This window comes from Schistocerca gregaria, chromosome 4, assembly GCF_023897955.1.
Source record: "Schistocerca gregaria isolate iqSchGreg1 chromosome 4, iqSchGreg1.2, whole genome shotgun sequence".
Classification (NCBI taxonomy): domain Eukaryota; kingdom Metazoa; phylum Arthropoda; class Insecta; order Orthoptera; family Acrididae; genus Schistocerca; species Schistocerca gregaria.
In genome coordinates, this window is record NC_064923.1 from 181871158 (window position 1) to 181894243 (window position 23086).

The 23086-nt window shown below is 40.0% G+C and overlaps 1 protein-coding gene across 1 annotated transcript; it reads left to right on the plus strand.

The window, feature by feature from the left end:
* The first annotated feature begins 9934 nt into the window (after window positions 1-9934).
* LOC126267649 (putative gustatory receptor 28a) lies at window positions 9935-11278 on the plus strand. The gene has a single exon (XM_049972951.1). It carries the CDS (start codon window positions 9935-9937, stop codon window positions 11276-11278), a length of 1344 nt encoding a protein of 447 aa, XP_049828908.1.
* Window positions 11279-23086: the final 11808 nt, after the last annotated feature.

A 23086-nucleotide genomic window follows, 5' to 3' on the forward strand; every position in this document is an offset into this window, starting at 1 on the left:
AGAAGAAAGGAATATGTAGAAAACACTGACAAGGAGAAGGGACAGGAAGATAGGACATCTGTTAAGACATCAGTGAATGACTTCCATGGTAGCAGAGATTTGAATACATCCTGCAGATAAATGAGGATATAGGTTGCAAGTGCTACTCTGAGATGAAGAGGTTGGCAGATGAGACAAATTCGTGGCATGCAGCATCAAACCAGTCAGAAGACGGGTAAAAAAAAAAAAAAAAAAAAAAAAAAAAAAAAAAAAAAAAAAAGGTGAAACAACGTACACATACAGCTCACGTCCATGCATTGCCTCCCCAAGCTCACGCCATACAGCTGGTTTTTATACATAGGGCCTCGACGGACTGCGGCCATGTGACCCTCTACTATGATACCATATGAGCACTTCTCCAACAGTATTCAAATGTTCAAATGTGCGTGAAATCCTAAGGGACAAAACTGCTGAGGACATCGGTTCCTAGTCTTACACACTACTTAAACTAACTTATGCAAAGAACAACACACAAACTCATGCCCAACGGCGACTCGAACCTCCTGCGGGAGGGGCCGCTCAATCCGTGGCATGGCGCCTCAAACCGCACGGCTACTCCGCGCGGTGATATGTATACAAGCCCTCACAAGCGCTACAGTGCGAGGACCAAATTTTCTTTATCACTGTTACTTTCATTAACATTTATTTACAAGACATTTTCATGAGTATAATCTGAGGTAGAAATATTTAGATATGGCCATGACAGTCTACACTCTAGCACAGTTTATTTATGGAACACCGTAACTAGTTTCTGTATTAGTCACTGACCAGTATGGAAACAACTAAACGCAGGCACGGTATACAGTGTCTCTGTGCATAGTTTTGCAACTTTAAAACACTTCTTATTTGTCCGAAGCAGTACACAGATAAGTTAAAGCAATCATACCACCCCATGCTGACACACTGAGCTGTGCTTACACATACAGCTTTGATTTATAGAACGTTCTGGATTTACGGGCGACCTAAAATTTTACAGAATCGCTAGATGACGCGATGCCTCCTTTTGTGACTGGAGTGTACGTTTGCCTCCACAACGTCTCAGCACTGATTAGTGAAACATACTTTTATTTTCAAGTAATTTATTCAGTGGACGATGCATTTTTTTCGCATCACCACTAATTATTGTTTCATTTTTTATTCTCTTAAAAATGCTGTAGATGCACATTTAATCAATAATTGCTTCGAATGGATCATAGGTGTATTTTTACGTCCTTGCCTTTCTTATAGAACACGTCATACGCGTCACTCACCAGTGTTTTACTTACTATGCAGCTAATAATGCACCTGATGCATTTACACTGCGTGTTTTATTTTTATTTTGTTACATCATCCTTTTTCTATGATGGGAGGTCATCTGGATGATTGGAGTGATAATATTTAGTGTCTCGTTTCCACTGAGACTAGAACACAACTTACTACCCACAGTCTTCTCGTTAACTACACTTAGTACGGCAGCGCCACTCCTTCATTTACTGAAAGGTGGATGCAGAAGATCACTAACCCGTGGAATACCTCGTAACAAGCACTCACGAGTGCAGAAACCAGTCTCACGAAAGGAGAAAAGAAATGAAAGTTCTAATCACGGAGCTTATGAAACTATAAAATGTAAATAAAATTTATTTATTTGCGACTTACGCCCAGAGTTCTATACCATTTCTCATTTACCTATCGGTCCATGAAGATAAGTCTGACATACTGCTATAAAGTTACTCCTGTCTGGCATTTTAAAGCCATAACTTTGTTTCTTCATTACGTTTATATAAGATAATATCTTAATGACTATTCTGCTGTAAGACTGCTTATTTATTATCTGAAAATAGATATATACACATTTACAAAAATTAGTGGAAATAAAATATAGTCCAATTATCTCGTACTATTCAAAATTCTGCACTTTCTTCACAATTTTAGTCAGAAGTATTTTTGTAACGTTATAAGTATTATATTATGATTTATTAATTAACACTAATGGGTTAATTTCTTATTGTCTACCACGTACAGTACCGAAGGTTAAATCATCCAGTCAAAGAATCTCTATATTTCATCAGACCATTTTGTGGCCACGATTTTCACTAGTATGTGGTCATTCTGAGTTCATGCTCTAAAGTTTTACAATTTAAATTCTCTAGGAAGAGAACAGCTCATATCTAGTAATTTTGGTGATTAAAGTCTCTTTATCTCTTCATTATATTGTTAACACAACTAGTTTATGGTCAAAGTTCTTACAAGTGGTTTTACAGGTTCCATTCACTAATAAGAGGTAGTTACTTACATATTAAAGAAATAAATATTCAGATAAATCATTAGATTGCATTTCATTAGTTAAACAGTTTCCACAGTATTTAATTTTTTTACTCTTTATATCATGAAGTGGAAAGTTAACTTTGATCTATAGAATACCAATGGAACATTTTCACACAAAAATTGTGCATAAATAGTCCTTGAGATTTATAATCAAGGCGTCATGCTATACAAACGTATTCTGTTAATTAGCAGAGTTCAATTTCTATTTCTATGGGCGTATGCCGTGGCATTCCTGATTCACCCGTATCTCAGATAATACTGCTATTTATTCTTTGGATAAAGTAGATGATATTGCTCTTTTCCTTTTTTTTAGATGTGTCAGAATTTGATTTATCACATTCATGATTATTGAACTAAGCTGTTATACATCTGCTTAAACGATTTAATATGGAAGTCTGATTTTGTCATTCCCTCCAAAAACGCCACACTCCCGACCAGAGAACATCTAATTACTTATTTCAGCCGTGTCAATTGACTCTGATTCCGTTTTATACATCTATCCTAAAATGCCGTGGTCACAATGCCTATCCTTGTACATTAAAACAAGTGCATACCTACTGAATAACAGTAACTAGCTACCGAAACAGAATTTATAATAGCATAACGAAATATAACTAGAGTATCTCAGAGGTAAAACAGGACGTTATTCATTCCGTAACAGTAAGAGCACAGTTGTTCGCTTTTATTTTACCTTAGTTCAGTCATAGTTTGAGTGTATTCAGTGGTGCCTAACTGAGTAAATACCAAAGTGTTATTCCTAAGCCTGTGGTTTGTTTACACCTTTTAGCGACTTACATGTACGTGAGGAAAGTATTTCTTAAGGCGTCGGTGCGAATTAAGTTCTTTAATCTTTTCGGTTGTTGTATAGGCTAACAAGTAGCTGCCATCATGTACAATTAAACTGCCCCCACCCCATTCAGGTGGTCTTAGTATGAATTACATATACTATGTTATATATTGGGATTATGTTATTTTCAGTGTACAGACCTAGGGCAGAAGTACGGTAGCCCATCGGTTTTCCGTCAAGGAGTTTCTTAGTACAAGGTGAGCTGCATTCTGCGAATCGATATTACGCATCGGTAATGTTATTATTTGCGTCACGGGAATGATGTTTCTGTCTTGTGTCGTACCGCGACAACAAAACCTTGCGTGTAGTTGCGAAAATTACTCGCTCTGTAACTACTGTAATTCTTCTCAGTCTTATTATTTGTCGTAGATGTGAATATTAGAAACTGCCTGTATTTTAAAAGACTTCCGCCTAATAAAACGGAAGATAGAGTGAGCTCTCCTAGTTATGTGATTTTTATGACAGCTGGTTACTACAGTGCACCTAATCAACAGAAGTATTTTCACTGGGCAGTTAACTATGACAAACACACAAGTCTCAAATACCTGAGCTGCGTGGATGTGTAATTTCAAACCCTTTTCTTTATGTTTAATTCTTTGTTCTGTTACCTATCTGATAATCAAGGTGAGCTTGAACACTGTCTTGCCATTTAGACAAATCCTGAGCCAAAGCTTTTGTATGTAACCTATTTCAGTTGTAACAGCCTGAGCTGAAGAGCTCTTTTCGGAATACAATTCACTAATAGTTTTCTGCACAGTTTTCTTTAATTCTGTTTCCAATATTTCTGTAATTTGATCGTCCTTTTCGTTTAAAAATCCATGTAATTATCTTTCGTGATCAGTGGAGAGATCTCCAGCTTAGGTTACCACCTGTAGCGGGATGAATTTCAAAGTTGCACAGTACTAAGATTTTCAGTTAATTTCTATGTAGGTTCAGGAATACCTCCAATGGTGTTTTTCAAGTCTGAAATCTCGTTGTTTTTGGTTTCTAGATCGGTTCGCAACACTTCAGCCACGTTACTAGCTACCTCGGGTTCTGTTTTCACCTTTGAAATCCTCTGTTTGATTCCTAACCTGGTCAGTTATTTCCGCAACCTGATTAGATAAGCTATCTTGTTGTTTCTTCATAGAAGCGAAGTCATTAGCCTTGGTTTCCTCCCTTTGATTCACAGTGTCAATATTTTTGTAAAAGTAATGTAATAGGATCTGGTTCCGCTCTAACAGGTCCAGCTACTAGTCTCGCCTGTAGCCTGCGACGTAATTTCACTCGTTGTAGCTACCATGTTATTAAAATTCGCGATGGCAAATTCACCCTCTAATACCTGATCCGACTCAGTTTCTGGATTTGAAAAAACCTTCCTCATTGAATTTTCTCCTCGTTAATACCAAATTAACGTGCAATACAGTTAGTCGAAACTATAGCTGATCTTAACGCAGGGAATATGTAAACAGCTTGAAGATGGTATTTGCGTACAGCGCATCATCACAGGTAAAATAAAATATTTTCTTTAAAACAACTGCAGATCATTACTTCAAGCTGTACGCACTTAACTACGTATATCTGCCATCTTGAGGGCCTTTTTACGAACTCTGTGCCGGCTGCTGTGGCCGAGCGGTTCTAGGCCTTTCAGTCCGGAACCGCGCTGCTGCTACGGCCGCAGGTTCGAATCCTGCCTCGGGCATGGATGTGTGTGATGTCCTAAGATTAGTTAGGTGTAAGTAGTTCTAAGTCTAGGGGACTGATGACCTCAGATGTTATGTCCAATAGTGCTTAGAGCCATTTCTTCTAAGCAATTATTACAGTTCGTAGATATTTCTGCGAGACGGCTGCAGTGGCGGCTAAACAGATTTCGCCCAAACTGGTTATTTTCGTTCACACAATAAGACCCACTACATTTCCACTTGGTAATCTGTCAATACTATATTAACGAGACTAGTGATGTCAAATAAAAGAAAATTAGACGATGCTTGAACGAAAATGAGTAACTATTTTCACTTAATAGGAACTTCCACTGAAAATTGTTCTTAACTGATCATGGCTAGGTGGAGGAAATATAACAAAGGAAGTGACTAAAATAACATGTCAGACAAAAGATATTACGTTACAAAGATAACATAGATACGAAGAATATTCCTCCAAATGTCAATAATTATGGATTGAGGTTTTCATTATCACCAATGACACAGTTCGCAATTAGTCCATTATGCTTGCCAATAAAAAAACGCCATGTTGCTAAAACAAAAACAAAAAATAAGAAAAGAAATAAAAAAGACAAGAGAAATACTATTATGTCGTTATCGACGCTACAAATGCTTCTGACAATGCTCACCGTATTCACGATCTCATTTTTTTCTGTCAAACAAGTAACAGTGAACAGACTTTCAGTCCTACTGGGAGTAGGAGAAACGAACGTGTGGAAAATATTGAGACAGCTGAAGTTGAAAAATGTTTGCTCCAGGTGGGTTCCGATAAATTTGATGGAAACCCACAAGCAATTACGGAAGACAGTGTGCAGCGAACTTTGACAACAGGACGAATAGTCTGGAGATGACTGCCATGCAAGATTTATGACAGAAGAAGAAACCTGGTTGCCTTGTGAAAGCTGCTGAGGCTAAGGTCATACTTGCTGATCCTGACTTCACCTGAGAACATATACGGGCCTTGTAGTTCCACGGTGGCGTAACGCAGTTGAAAGTGGAATGTCATGCTTTTTCACTCATGAATGCATTATCACAATGTAAAAATATCAACGGCGTGGTAAATAAAGTGGACGTCTGAATAAAAGTCCCAGCGATGTATAAAGTGTGGGTGCATTCGTTTATTCATGTACGAAAGATAGACCCATTTACTTCTCATCAGTTCATAGTTTTAGAAACTAGAAGATTTGCACACTCATTCATCAACTTGTTCATCAATTCCTATCTGTGGACTGGAAGATGCTTCCTGAAGTCTGGATCTCATTCAGTCAACTGATCGCCAAGTACCTATTGTGATGTAGTGCGAATGGGTCACAATTTTATGGAAGAGCCATTTTCAGGAAACACTGAAAATATGTAATTCGCTTTCAGAAAACTTGCCCGTCACATAGACTAGAACTACACAATATTTGAATTGTTTTTAAACTTGATGTTTTTTTCTCTTTCACATGCGATATCTTTTGACAATCAATGTACCACGACATTCCTGATACAATCCATGGGCCTGCAATGATGTGTACCAGTACTCGTGCTGGATTGAAGTGATCCTCTCCATGCACTTCCACATTACCTGGAAGAATCCAGTGAAACCTTGTACCAGCTGTAGTATAATTACAAGGGACATGTAGCTAGAGTTTCTGCTTCTAATTCAAAGTCATTGACTCTTTATGGCTTCCATTCCTTTCAAGTATATGCTGGGCATGTCATGACCCTTCTTGCAATGCAAATGCAAGGGTTGTGCACACATTAGTACATTACAAACAATCGCTTGTATGATTTTATGTACCGTTGTGAGACTAATGAGTACGGTACTGTACATTCTTTGCGAAATATGTCCACCTGCGCTTCCTCAAAACAATGGATCCATACAGCAGCACCAAGTTCAATAACGCACATCATCGATGCCGCACAGTACATGTGTAACTTCGTTAGAGGTTACTTGTAAATGACTGCGGGTGGGCTACCTGCTGCCTATTTGTGGTTTTTAACAGTTTCTCTGAACTGTGGTTTAGGCCCAATACAGAACTGGCAAGTGTCTTCCATATTCATTTACTTAGCTGTTATTACTGGGTGAAGGTCACACACAGTCAACGGATTTAGGCCACTGCGGCCATTTTTAAGTGAAGGCCACGTACAACTCAGCTGCAATTTTTTTTTCTGAGTTACCTGCATGTATTTATCCTTGGAAAATGGACAAAGAGGTCATAAAGTGATACATAAAGGCTTATATCTGGTCGTTATAATCAAATAAAAGTAGAGTGACATCACACCGTGTTGTTGGTTTGTTTAAAATGTATCACACGTCATCTGCGGCAACAGCAATATTTTTCTCATCTGCCGTATTCTTGCTCTTTATACATAATGAACAAGTTGCCTGTAAAGCCAAGTACATCAGTCATTTGTTAATACTGAAAAGAACCACTTTTGTGGTATCGCCAAGGCATCTGCACATTTTACCACTCGCTCTTTTCACTAGAGACAGTATGGAACTTTGCTATAACTCACTCTTAGGATCCTCCTAGACTCTAGGGTATTATTCTTCACAGTTGTTGACAATACAGAATGTTCAGTTAAATGGGTCATCTAGGGACCTGCATTTGCGTAACACATACAGGTGAGTTCGCAGACCAGTGTACCCTATGACCGACCAAAAAGAAGTCTCCCTCGGATTTTACTCAGAAACTTAATGCTGATGGTTAGACTACCAGCGTCTGATAACTTGTCTTCCCCATTCTCAGTGATGACCAGCATTTTTTCGTAGACATGGAACTCTGCCTAGTCGCAAAAGTGATTTGAGGAACATGGTCTTGAAAGGAGTGACCTGTCGTCTTTTAAGACTTCGCTCATATTCCACTCTTTTCTCCGTATAGGGCACGGATGGAGCAGCAGATGAGCAGTGTTCTTTACAGAGGAACCATACAGGCTTTTCACATAGCCTATCGATGAAACCGCAGACGGGGACTGATTTACCATCCTCATGTATTCGAATCCTGTTTTGTGACGACTGCTCCACCGTGCTCCGTGGTAGGCAGTAACATACTGTCATTTCCTCCAGCTATTTATGCTGAACAGATAGATTGTTGAAACGTGAGGGCGTCGAACTGGAATACCAATTTACCCAATATATTTCTCTTTTACAGGCAATCAACATTCTCTTTTTGATTACACTTGTTAATATTTTAAAAGAGTTAGCCCTCAAGTTGGAAGAGCTGCTTTCTTAAAACTTCTATGACAGTTCCTGTCCATGACTACCTTTTTCCTTATGCATATTTAAATATTGAGCTCTATACAGCAGAGCCCCCGTTGTCAATCTCTCTCACGGACATATACAGAGGCTGGATAAAATATGGGAACACAAAAACATAACACACTACCGTGCCTAATACAGCTCATGAAAAACCGTTGGCATTGAAAACAGCTACCAGTTATCTCAGAATAGAAAAATGCATTTCCTGTTTGGTTTTCAAGGGAATCGTATACCATTCTGCTAGCAAAATAATGGGAAGTTCACATAACGATTATGGTGGATATCGATCATGCAACCTTCTGTACAAAGTAGACCACAAAGAATCAAAATATTGAGATCTGGTGACTGTGGTGGCCATTTGAGATACGACTGTTCATCCTCGTACTCATAAAACCGGTCCTGGACGATGCAGGCAGTCTGAACGAGGGCTCTGTCGTCTTGGAACACAGCATCAACTCTAAGGAACAAGCATTCTACTGTGGGATGGACCTGATCAGCCCAAATGGTCACAAAAACTTGGATGTGCTGCAGCTTTGTAGACTACCCTTGGGGACGATGGAATACCTCGATTGGCTGACGAAATCATCATTGAACCCCCGCCATGATTCACGTTTGGGACACAAACTCTGACGAAAATGATTGCTTTCGATAGCTCCATAGCCCAAGTATAGCGGCTTCAATACCCAGTTTTCCAGTTACGGTCAATTGCATTACAGATGAAATGTTTCGGAATTCCAGATTGCTCTGCAGTTCCCTGCTTATGGATCTCCCTTCGCGATGTTTTGTCGCTGGCAGGGTTCTCCAGCGCGACATTCTGTTATAGTGATGTTTGCAGTTGTGGTCTTCTTATTTTTCGTCACTGTCCTCTTCGCTGGTCGTTTGTCATGATGACTCAGCACACACTTTCGATGATGTTTCTTTTTCCTGCTTCCTTGGATGTGTTAAAAACTTTCAGTAAGGTGCCTCTTGAAATGCCAAACACTTTGTCTCCCTTGTTTACAGAAGGCATCAGCCATACGAACACCAACAATTTGGTCACGTCCGAATTCACTTAGGTTCAACGTAGTGCACTTAAAACAACACAGAACAATGTTCTGATCACGACTGACACTTGCAGCGTATTGTGAACATTGCACAGGTACCATTCGTGGTCAAAGGCAACAGCGCAACCTGCAGGTTCAACTTGCATCTGCATTTGTACCTAAGCATGCATTTTTCGTGGTGTTTTTATATTTTTCTCCAACCCCTTCTAGGTCTATATGTATGAATTAGCTAAGCTTTAATCATATTTTATGTAAGGGGTTAAGTTTACTTCTCTATGTCATTGAAAAATTAGCGTGTGTTTGAGTAAATGTGAGCAACTTCAATGTCATGTGAAGAACATATTGTCAATCAAAACTAATCCTCAGGTTTCCTTTGTAAATATTCTACACACACGAATGTCCATACCGTCGGTTGTCAGGCACCTGGGAAACAGCAGAGACAGTGCTGTTTGCTTTCTCACAAATTTATTAGTATTTGATCAATGTTTAAAGTCCTTTCCTTCCAAACCACTATCGATCTCCAACAACCGTTTTCTGATTACGAAGGAGACGGTCCGTAACAGTCGATTTGACTGCGCTTTCTGTAATAACTAAGCAAACACGCAGCTCTAGTGGAGAACCTCTAAATGGAAAGGAGGAGCAGATTTCGTTTCGTTTATCTCTGAGATATCTCATGAGAAGTTCTAGAAGAACCAGTAAGTGACTTACGTTCTCTACGCCGAGTGGATACTACCGATACTATATCCTATTATTAAAAATGAAGGCTGAATGGAAAATATCTGGATCTCTGAAGAACTTCTTGTTACTCTGCAGAATAGCAGGTGTGATGCCAGTGTCATACAGCCTGTCTGATAAGAAATTTAAAGTTTCTCTCCCAGCGCGAATCTACAGCACTGCTTTGAGTTTGTTGTTCCTCGTCATGTCTATTAACTCTGTGTTTGTGGTTATGCCTTCGTCATACAAGGATGTATTTGATATGGCTAAGTATGCCGATGCTGTCAACTTAGCTCTGGGCACAGTAGCAGCCGTAGTTTCTATCGCTCGCAGTGCTGCTTTGAAACAAGGAAGTGTGGATTCCTTCAGCGAGAAAATCACTGCAGTGGATTCTATTCTATTCGCAAGGTACAACAAGGAATGGGACTTCGCTACCTTGCTTTTGTCCTTTCAATTAATTATTATAGCAGTGTGCTGGCCGGTGTTTTATGGCTTTATACTGTACTTCCTTGTGAATCAGACGGGTCTCGAGTTCTTGCTTCCGGGCTTCTATATGCATATCATAAGAACACTTACCGTCTTACAGTTCACCAACATCAATATCCTTTTAGCAAGAAGATTTAGAGCCATTAACAACTGGCTTATCTATTCATTCAAGATCGATGATGAGAAAAAACTAGATTCCGGCATACTGGGAGCACTTGAAGATTTGTATCGTCACAATGGTAATGGACTTCCCTGGACTGACTCATTAGCGATCTTTGCTGAATATCACTTTCTGCCAGAGAGTGCGCACAGACTGGTAATACAGGACGGACTTAAAAGAAATGCGGCTCTTGGAGATACTAGACGCCTGACGAGTGTCAGAGTGATGCATTTTATCCTATGTGACGTCAGTAAGAGCGTCAGCAGTGCGTATGGCGTCCAGAACCTTCTGGAAGTGGTGAGCTGTTTTGTGAGCACAGTCATATATATATACATGACACTGGTTACTTTGTTGGACATAAAGGATGTCTGGTTGGGACACTCCAAGTTTGCCGTGGTGATGATGTACTCTGTGTGGGGTCTCTACCAGCTGTTACGGGTCGCCCTTATATCCTGGTCTGCGAACGCTGTGGCGAAAGAGGCAGCTAGGACAGAACAGCTGGCACTGAAGCTGCAACTGCTGGCTCGCGACAGAGTGCGCGTGTTGCAGCTGCTGGCAACGCAGGCGGCTCGAGTCCGTCCCATCTACACTGCAGCTGGGTTCTTCACTCTGGATCTGCCACTGCTGTACACGTTCTCTGGCGGGGTCGCAGCTTACCTCGCCATCCTGGTGCAGTTCAGTTTGTCTGACGCCTACCAGCAGCGCAGTTTTGCTAACGTATCCACTGTTGCCAAAATTTAATATTGTAGTGTAGTGGTTATTTACTTATACATTCTGAATAGGTATTGGGTACTCAGCCAAGTGTTATCGTCTACAAGGAGCGATGTTGCTGCAAGACGACTTCTTCCCATTTTCAGGCGTTCCTGACGACTGGGTGATATCTGCTGGGAACCGCCTTTCTGGCCACATGGAGGACGTCATCTACAAGACTTTCTGCCACGAGTGAATTCTCCGCACTAGAACGTCAAATTCACAACAGAGGTAGACGAAAACCATCAACCTCTATTTCTGGATGCGCTCCTCAAACAAAGACCAGATGGCGCACTAGGAAACAGCGTCAACTGTAAACCGACTCATAAATATTTGTATTTATATGTTTCCATGTTTCCGGCTGTCATGCCTCTTCACAACGAGAAGGTGCACAGAATACACGAAATCTCCGACTGTGACAGTCTAGCGAATGAATTCCAGCACTTACAGGAAGTGTTACACACGAATGATTACAACAGACGCCACATACAACGAGCCATAAAAGTGAGGAAGCTAAGATCATAGGCTGCTGAAGACGAAGTTAAAGATGTTGCAATGGCGTTTATTCAATACGCCAGGAACATATCTGCAAAAATCGGAAGAATGCTCCAGTGAAACCACGTCAAGTATGTGTTCCTCCCATCATTCAAGATGAAAACCTCATCAGGATCAGTCAAGTAAGACCTAGGACTCCGGAAACCGGGAGTTTACCTTATCTCTTACCCGTGTGAGAAAATGTATATTGGTCAGACTGTCCAGGCAGTACAGGAGAAATGTCCTGAGCATAAACACGGACAACATCCAGCCAACAAAATCCACTGTGGCAAGCACTGCATCTCCCATGGACAAACCATGAACTGCAACGAGAGCAACTTGTAGCAGCGGTCCAACAACCTCTGCGACTGTGTTCTCAAAGAAGCAGTAGAGATCCGACAACATGACATACTAGTAAATAAGGGCAGTGATTTTCAATTAAACAAGTCCTGGGACCCAGCCCTGAGTATGACCAGTGCACAGCAGAGGCCTACTTGGAGGTCCCTTCCTGTCACAACAGCTGAAGAGGACGAAGAAACATTCTTCCCATGCCAGCAGAGATTCGCGTCGGGCACCGACTTCGGGCCTACTGAAGGCCCTGGATCGACTCCGGACGCCGCACTTCTCCCACCATCTTGCCAGGTCCGCACTCAGATACTCCGGTTGGAGACTGCGAGAGAGAGGGGAGGGAGGGAGAGAGAGAGATAGAGAGAGAGAGAGAGAGAGAGAGAGAAAGAATGTTGTTGTTGTTGTGGTCGTCAGTCCAGAGATTGGTTTGATGCAGCTCTCCATGCTACTCTATCCTGTGCAACCTTCTTCATCTACCAGTACCTACTGCAAACTACATCCTTCTGAATCTGCTTAGTGTATTCATCTCTTGGTCTCCCTTTACGATTTTTACCCTCCACGCTGCCCTCCAATACTAAATTGGTGATCCCGTGATGCCTCAGAATATGTCCTACCAACCGATCGTTTCTTCTAGTCAAGTTGTGCCACAAATTTCTCTTCTCCCCAATTCTGTTCAATACCTCCTCATTAGTTATGTAATCTACCCATCTAATCTTCAGCATTCTTCTGTAGCACCACATTTCGAAAGCTTCTATTCTCTTCTTGTCTAAACTATTTATCGCCCACGTTTCACTTCCATACATGGCTACTTTGAGAAATGACTTCCTGACACTTAAATCTATACTCGATGCTAACAAATTTTTCTTCTTCAGAAACGCTTCCTTGCCATTGCCAGTCTACATCTTATATCCTATCTACTTCGACCATCGTGAGTTACTTTGCTCCCAAAATAGCAAAACTCATTTACTACTTCAAGTGTCTCGTTTCCTAATCTAATTCCCGCAACATCACCCGATTTAATTCGACTACATTTCATTATCCCCGTTTTGCTTTTGTTGAAGTTCATCTTATATCGTCCTTTCAAGACACTGTCCATTCCGTTGCACTGCTCTTCCAAGTCCTTTGCTGTCTCTGACAGAATTACAAGGTCATCGGCGAACTTCAATGTTTTTATTTCTTCTCCATGGATTTTAATTCCTACTCCGAATTTTTCTTTTATTTCCTTTAATGTTTGCTCAATATACAGATTGAATAACATTGGGGATAGGCTACAACCCTGTCTCACTCCTTTCCCGACCACTGCTTCCATTTCATGCCCCTCGACTCTTATAACTGCCATCTGGTTTCTGTACAAATTGTAAGTAGCCTTTCACTCCCTGTATTTTACCCCTGCCACCTTCGGAATATGAAAGAGTATTCCAGTCTACAATGTCAAAAGCTTTCTCTAAGTCTCCAAATGCTAGAAACGTAGGCTTGCCTTTCCTTAACCTATTCTCTTAGATAAGTTGTAGGGTCAGTATTGCCTCACATGTTCCAATATTTCTATGGAATCCAAACTGATCTTCCCCCATGTCGGCTTCTACCAGTTTTTCCATTCGTCTGTAAATAATTCGTGTTAGTATTTTGCAGCCGTGGCTTATTAAACTGATATTTCGGTAATTTTCACATCTATCAGGGCCTGCTTTCTTTGGGATTGGAATTATGTGGACGAAGAAAGAATACAAAGGCGTAACCGACCAGATATCACCAGTCATCAGCAACGCCTGAAGATGGCAAGAAGTCGGTTTGCCGAAATGTCGCGCCTCTTAGACGACCCCACTCTGCTGGATACCCGAGAAATATTAAAGATTTTCCTACTCTGGGTAAACCTACTTATAACTTCGTTATTACGAGTGGTGATATTTTTATGTCAAAACCCCTGAAGATTTTAAAACAAAAAAATCTTTATTAACATTGTGCATCTTTATTCTTCATGTATACATATTTGCAGGCCTCTGCAGCTTGCCGCTAGAGCGTTCCGAATTGTAGTGTGACATGGTGGTGTGTAACGTAACTATGTCGGTGCTCGAGAAACAGAGCCCTCTAATCGAGTTTAGAATTCGCAGAGTTCGTCAACATATGGAGACCCTCTCCTTCAGCATGACAAGGCTAGACCACACAAGAACGCTGTGGTGTCTGCAACAGTCCAAAGCCTTGGGTTCACTGTCATCGATCGTCCTCCATACAGTCCCGACTTGGTCCCATCCTATCGTCAGCTGTTTCCAAAACTTAAAGAGCACATTCGAGTATTTCACTCTGAAAGTGGTGAAGCTGTGCAAACAGGGGTGAGGTTGCGGCTGCATCATCAAAGTCAAACATTCCACAGTGGCAGTATCAACAAACTGGTCTCTCGCTGGGAGAAATGTGTTCTTCATCAGAGGGACTATGTTGAGAAACAATTATGTAGACATGAAGAATAAAAATGTAGAAAGTTAATAACGTTTATTTTAGTTAAAGAAGCTGTAAGAAGTGTCACATAAAAAAATTCAGAGGCAGTACTTTTTAGCAGGGTCCGTACATTGAAATGGTGTGCGTTAGCTGAAGCAAATTGCGAACAGTTTTAACTGTTGCAAACACATGAATTTATTTCTCACATTTTACTGGCATATGCGCAATGAGCTTGAATACACTGCAAAGAAAACAACTAAAGGAGAAAGTACTTGATGAATTTAGCAAAAGGTCTACGTGGCTAACGAATTTTTAAGCTTAATTTTTGAAACAGTAGTACTTGTGAAGTAGATTTGAACTGCATATATACAGTGTGATGTCACAATCCTGAGTCACGTTACCAAGCTGTGTGTTGGTAGTAGGTTACATAAAAAATAAAGTTGTGAGACAGAGCATGACAGAAACAAGTCAATATTCAAAGCATTTATATTATCCTTTTATATGCGCATAATATATGTCGTTCTGAAGAATTGTTTTCTCTTTACATGTATACACAGGCCTATAGTACTCAAGAGACGACAATATGTTTCAGTGGGGCTGTAAATTTTTAGATGTCACGTTTTCGTGTTTCTACAATGTGTTGGAGTGGAGTAAGTACATACATTTACATACATAGTCTGATCCTACCTCCTTACCTCCCCCCCCCCCCAAAAAAAAATCCATATTTCATAAAAAATAAACGCAGTCAGCGTAAATTTCAACATACTTTCTGCAAAACAGTACTGCAAACTGCAAAAACGTTAGTCTAAGAGTAAAATAGCACATCTTTGTTGATAAAACAACATAATATAATAACAGTACTGCATAGAAAGGAAAAAAACCTATAACATCACATTAGGCCATAAATGGATGAGAAATTGCGTAACAGAACTTGATAAAATACTTGTAAATAGGGATGATCCCTTCTTCTAGTCAAGTTGTGCCACAAATTTATCTCCTCCCCAATTCTGTTCAATACCTCCTCATTAGTTATGTAATCTACCCATCTAATCTTCAGCATTCTTCTGTAGCACCACATTTCGAAAGCTTCTATTCTCTTCTTGTCTAAACTATTTATCGCCCACGTTTCACTTCCATACATGGCTACTTTGAGAAATGACTTCCTGACACTTAAAATGTATACTCGATGCTAACAAATTTTTCTTCTTCAGAAACGCTTCCTTGCCATTGCCAGTCTACATCTTATATCCTATCTACTTCGACCATCGTGAGTTACTTTGCTCCCAAAATAGCAAAACTCATTTACTACTTCAAGTGTCTCGTTTCCTAATCTAATTCCCGCAACATCACCCGATTTAATTCGACTACATTTCATTATCCCCGTTTTGCTTTTGTTGAAGTTCATCTTATATCGTCCTTTCAAAGACACTGTCCATCCCGTTCCACTGCTCTTCCAAGTCCTTTGCTGTCTCTGACAGAATTACAATGTCATCGGCGAACTTCAAAGTTTTTATTTCTTCTCCATGGATTTTAATTCCTACTCCGAATTTTTCTTTTATTTCCTTTAATGGTTGCTCAATATACAGATTGAATAATATCTGGGATAGGCTACAACACCTTCTCACTCCCTTCCCGACCACTGCTTCCCTTTCATGCCCCTCGACTCTTATAACTGCCATCTGGTTTCTGTACAAATTGTAAATAGCCTTTCACTCCCTGTATTTTACCCCTGCCACCTTCGGAATATGAAAGAGTATTCCAGTCTACATTGTCAAAAGCTTTCTCTAAGTCTACAAATGCTAGAAACGTAGGCTTGCCTTTCCTTAACCTATTCTCTTAGATAAGTCATAGGGTCAGTATTGCCTCACGTGTTCCAATATTTCTATGGAATCCAAACTGATCTTCCCCCAGGTCGGCTTCTACCAGTTTTTCCATTCGTTTGTAAAGAATTCGTGTTAGTATTTTGCAGCCATTACTTATTAAACTGATATTTCGGTAATTTTCACATCTATCAGCACCTGCTTTCTTTGGGATTGGAATTATGTGGACGAAGAAAGAATACAAAGGCGTAACCGACCAGATATCACCAGTCATCAGCAACGCCTGAAGATGGCAAGAAGTCGGTTTGCCGAAATGTCGCGCCTCTTAGACGACCCCACTCTGCTGGATACCCGAGAAATATTAAAGATTTTCCTACTCTGGGTAAACCTACTTATAACTTCGTTTTTACGAGTGGTGATATTTTTATGTCAAAACCCCTGAAGATTTTAAAACAAAAAAATCTTTATTAACATTGTACATCTTTATTCTTCATGTATACATATTTGCAGGCCTCTGCAGCTTGCGGCTAGAGGGTTCCGATTTGTAGTGTGACATGGTGGTGTGTAACGTAACTATGTCGGTGCTCGAGAAACAGAGCCCTCTAATCGAGTTTAGAATTCGCAGAGTTCGTAAACATATGGAGACCCTCTCCTTCGGCATGACAAGGCTAGACCACACAAGAACGCTGTGGTGTCTGCAACAGTCCAAAGCCTTGGGTTCACTGTCATCGATCGTCCTCCATACAGTCCCGACTTGGTCCCATCCTATCGTCAGCTGTTTCCAAAACTTAAAGAGCACATTCGAGTATTTCACTCTGAAAGTGGTGAAGCTGTGCAAACAGGGGTGAGGTTGCGGCTGCATCATCAAAGTCAAACATTCCACAGTGGCAGTATCAACAAACTGGTCTCTCGCTGGGAGAAATGTGTTCTTCATCAGAGGGACTATGTTGAGAAACAATTATGTAGACATGAAGAATAAAAATGTAGAAAGTTAATAACGTTTATTTTAGTTAAAGAAGCTGTAAGAAGTGTCACATAAAAAAATTCAGAGGCAGTACTTTTTAGCAGGGTCCGTACATTGAAATGGTGTGCGTTAGCTGAAGCAAATTGCGAACAGTTTATTTCTCACATTTTACTGGCATATGCGCAATGAGCTTGAATACACTGCAAAGAAAACAACTAAAGGAGAAAGTACTTGATGAATTTAGCAAAAGGTCTACGTGGCTAACGAATTTTTAAGCTTAATTTTTGAAACAGTAGTACTTGTGAAGTAGATTTGAACTGCATATATACAGTGTGATGTCACAATCCTGAGTCACGTTACCAAGCTGTGTGTTGGTATTAGGTTACATAAAAAATAAAGTTGTGAGACAGAGCATGACAGAAACAAGTCAATATTCAAAGCATTTATATTATCCTTTTATATGCGCATAATATATGTCGTTCTGAAGAATTGTTTTCTCTTTACATGTATACACAGGCCTATAGTACTCAAGAGACGACAATATGTTTCAGTGGGGCTGTAAATTTTTAGATGTCACGTTTTCGTGTTTCTACAATGTGTTGGAGTGGAGTAAGTACATACATTTACATACATAGTCTGATCCTACCTCCTTACCTCCCCCCCCCCCCAAAAAAAATCCATATTTCATAAAAACTAAACGCAGTCAGCGTAAATTTCAACATACTTTCTGCAAAACAGTACTGCAAACTGCAAAAACGTTAGTCTAAGAGTAAAATAGCACATCTTTGTTGATAAAACAACATAATATAATAACAGTACTGCATAGAAAGGAAAAAAACCTATAACATCACATTAGGCCATAAATGGATGAGAAATTGCGTAACAGAACTTGATAAAATACTTGTAAATAGGGATGACATACTGGGAGGCAATAGTTGTAACTGTATTACAAATACCAGATACACTTGTGACCACAAATATGTGATAATGAGGTACGTACTGTGTTTCTGTCAACAATTATAGTAATGCAAATGCTACAATCCCAGAAACTAGTAAATATCAAAATTATAAAATGTTTGTATACTGTTCAAAGGGCAATAAATAATACACTCTGGAGATAGACAAATTTCTCAAAAACATGTATGGGTAGTAAAACAAGAAAATTTATGTTTGCTCAAAGTGGAACCACATGTCCTTATTGCATATTAGGAAGCAAATGTGAGCAAGGAAACAGCTACAACCACAAAATGATTATTTCATTATCTCGCATAATGGAAACAATATAGTAATAATTTTAAATCCATTAGAAATAACACATGCTGTGTACCAGTAAGGGCAATGGATTATTGCATCTTACCACTCCTACCAATGGACAAAAATTTGCACAGATGCAATTGCTATCAGACTCGTTGTCATGTGACTAAATCAAGAACATTTTTGTCAATTGGATATTCTACCCTCAATGAAAAGGGTTGGTAGGGATGACTAGAAGAGAATTCTTTGCACAGGTAGAATATCTTACTTATTCCAAAACACTCACTCATTCCTAAAGCCATTATATCCATTCACTCCAAATGCTGGCATAAGAGGCTCTAAAACTTTATTTCGTGGAGCAGAGCAGAATATAAGGAACACAAGCTTTCATATTTAATGTATCATCTTTATGAAACGTGACAGTGATTTGTCTTTATACATTTTCCACATTCACACTGTTACCAATTTGCATTTCTCGTACAATAAGTAAAATTTTATTGTGTAATTAAGTTATTTATATGTCTGCACTTTATATATTAGAGTCGATGGAACTATTAAGTTGGTCTTTTGTAAAATACATTGAAGACGAAATTAGGTTCCTTCTAGCCATCTGTCTTCTTGTGTATGTATCAGCGTAAGATCGCCATCTTTGCACGTCTAAGTTAATTGTGAATCATAAAGTTAACATTGGGTTAAAATGAGTTATTATCTTATTGAACACGTACCTTAACTGTCAATAATTACCTGTACTATTCTGTTTTATGCTTCAGCAGCTTAATTTCACTAGGGAGCGAAAGTTTTCTAATGTGTCAATTAATCGCCAATTCCATGTTATGACACGCATATTATCATCTTTTCTACTAGAATCAGTAGTCTAAATTATTTTGTGTAGTTAGCCCAATCATTTTTGCTGTATATTGCCACACACTTTGTCGTGTTGTACTGCTTATTAATACGGTCCACCATCAACCAACCTGTCCCTCTCCTACAGCGATATCTGCACCTAATTTCAGCGCAACAGGGAAATTTAACAGATAAAATCGTACAGGTTCAGGTTCAGTGTGATGTTTTGTTTGAATCCACTCCTAATTGCTAAGTAGACATGGTCATTTTTACTCCCGCTGTACCCTTTGTGAATTATCCCACCTCTGAGCAATAATTAGTAATCAGAGGTAAAGTATGGTCTAGCATTCCATCTTTATTGTGGCTTTTTATGGGATAAAATCGCACTTGCTGACTCTGACTCACTGTCACTCCATTCCCGTGATGGATTACTTGAATGTTCACATTCACTTTATATTATAACAATATTAGTGAATCACATTCACTCCTTATTCGAACAATTTATTATCTTTATCAACACTTACACACACCCTAACTGTACATGACAACGCAAATACGTATGTCAGTGATTAATAAAAACCACCTCAGCCGTATTAGTATACATTTATTGGGTCACGCATACGGGTCGCCATGTGCTGTTGCCATTTTTCGCGGAGCACTCAACCTCACGATGCCAACTGAGGAGCTACTCGATCGAATAGTAGCGGCTCTGGTCAACGAACACCATCATAACGACCGGGAGAGCAGTGTGCTGACCACACGCCCCTCCCATCCGCATCCTCAGATGGGGATGACACAGTGGTTGGATGGTCCCGATTGGCCACTTGTGGTCTGAAGACGGAGTACAATTCTGTCATGATTGGTGTTATTTACTGAACATCTTCAGGACATTAAGTTGTGCTAAAGTGATGATATAAATGGTCTGCTTGTCGTAGGTAATGTGAAACACTAAATCGAAAAACATTGATCGTAAACTTTCTGCCAAACACGTGGTGGAAGTATAGCAAACAGACATGGCATGATGCATTCAGTAAACTCAGTGTTTTCGGATTCGGCATTTAATATTACCTACGACAATAAGACCATCTATGTTGTGACTTTAGCACTACTTGGTAACCTGGAAACATTCAACAAACAAAACTGGCTATACCACAATAAATGTGCAATAGTGCAGCTGGGATAGTTTTCATTAATCATTAACATTAGTGACAGCTGTGGTGCACAACATGAACAAGATTACAAATAACGTAGAATCTATCCAAACACATAATTGGATGATTATACAAAAAACCAAGAATATCAGTAGATAAATCTGGTGACACAATTTTGAGCCTAATTTGCTCCATGAAAGCAGATCACATGGACAAAGGTATGAAACACAGGCCAGATCCACAATACATACTGAAATATATTATCGAAAATTTTGAATTCGTAAGCATAATATTAGCCAAGTAGATATTCATAAAATCAATGCAGTTAGCCCTGTGTTTCATGTGCATAGAAAAAAAAATAGTACATAGGTGTAAATCAAGTGATGAATGGTAAACAGTAACATGGAGGACTAAGCTAAGGTATTTTCAAATTACTAAAAATGTGTATATTGTAATCTCCACCAGGAGACCCAACATTTCATTAAAAAACACAATAAAGTTACAGAATTTTATAATCTTTTAATGTAATACACAAAAAAACAATGACTCTAAAACCACAATACTGATACCGTTAGCAAGCATGTTTCACTAGACTACTAGTAGTACCATTCATAGCGGGCAAGATATATAGTTTACATATATAGATGCAGGCTGCTGTGACCGAGCGGTTCTAGACGCTTCAGTCCAGAACTGCACTGCTGCTACATTCGCAGGTTCGAGTCCTGCCTAGGTATGGATGTGTGTGATCTCCTTAGGTTACTTAGGTCTAAGTAGTTCTATGTCTAGGGGACTGATGACGTCAGACGTTAAGTCCCACAGTGCTCAGAGCAATTTGAACCATGTGTAGGTGTCAACAATATGTAATGCTGCTACCAGGTTTTTATCTAAAGTAATAAGTAATGAGACAGCCACTGTGAAGCATTGCATGTGTGTGAGAATAACAGACATGTGACGGGATTGTGAGCTTAAGCTGGCCTCATTCAGCAGAAAAGTGTACCACGGAACAGTAATGACCATAGCAGGTGGGTCGATGTCACCACTTGTCATGGACCACATGGCTAGTGGCCAAGTTTTAGTGAAACACGCGCACCACAGGGTAATATAAAGAAGTCTGTATTTTGAGGCAGAAGGCATTCTTTCAACCTGAGAGTCCATCAGCACCAATATGACACCAAGGTCCACACTGGGTAATGAGACAAACGGGCATCACCACCAGCAGCTACGGGTTTGAAACCAGGCTGCACATGCCACCACCAGCACAAAGTTCCTCATGGGACCTGATGCCACAGCCTCACCGACGTGCTGTCCATGTCTCCTGCCAGCGCTGAGTTCCTACTGCGACTTAGTGTCTCAGTGATAGCAGCTGTCTGACATCTGCAAGACGGTGGCAAGTCGAAACCCACACACAGACATCTCCACGTGCTGCTGTGGTAAATGCCTGTGGAGCAAAGGGACTGCCAGGGCTCCACGCTGCTCAGGAATGTAGAATGCCACTGACACTACAGTCGCGACCTCCAGAGCCTGCCAGTCTGCCATAGCCCTTCCATCAGCATCACAGTACACCTACATAGCTTATAAGGTAGAAGTCACAACAGTCATGTTGGCCTAACTGAGCTATGACAAGACATGTAAATAAATAAAGGCCTAACTGAGTCATGATAAGACATGTATTGTAATTAAATAAAGGCTTTATTTACCAACAGTGTTTCAAATGGGGCCACCAGCCTGTCACCACCACTCACTCACCCACCACACTGCAAACATTCGAGCCACAACCTGCAGCAACTTCGTTTAGGGTAAGTGGGACAATTTTTGTTTTTGTGTTGACAGTAAGGTTTAGGATGCTTGATTATACAAGGGTTGCATTTGTAAAACTGGAGGAACCAGTTGATTTGTCGCAGTTTAGGGGCACTGCTTGGTATGCGTAGTTATTGCCTGTGTGTTGTACACAGTGTAATTTGGTTGGTCGGTCTACCCCACATTCCGAATCTGTAGCAGTCATTTGCTTAACATGTAATCATTTTGGGCACACAGATAAATAATACGGAGAAACAAGTCGTTCATGATTAGGCACAAGAAGTAGGTTGGTGGTACAAGTAGCTACAGAGCGTTCTGTCTGTGTTAGTTAGTGTTGGATATTGTTTTTTGTGTTGTTTTTGACTTATTATTTGTAAGTCGTTATAATGAGTAACAGTGAGGCAATGGCAAAATCGGTGACATAGATTGTCACCAGAGATGAGGCTATAGAGTCATCAGTGAATCAGGTAGCACAGTTCAGGGCAGATAGAATGTTCACAGATATTAAACTGACATTGAAATATGAGGAGATATGGTTAAAATCACAGACTCTAGGAGTATATCTAGTTGTTGTCAATTTGGTTGTTTGTTTTTCTACTGGTCGTATGTGGAAGTGTTAGTGTTCGGCGTTTGGCTGGCATAGAAGGTTGATCATATAAAT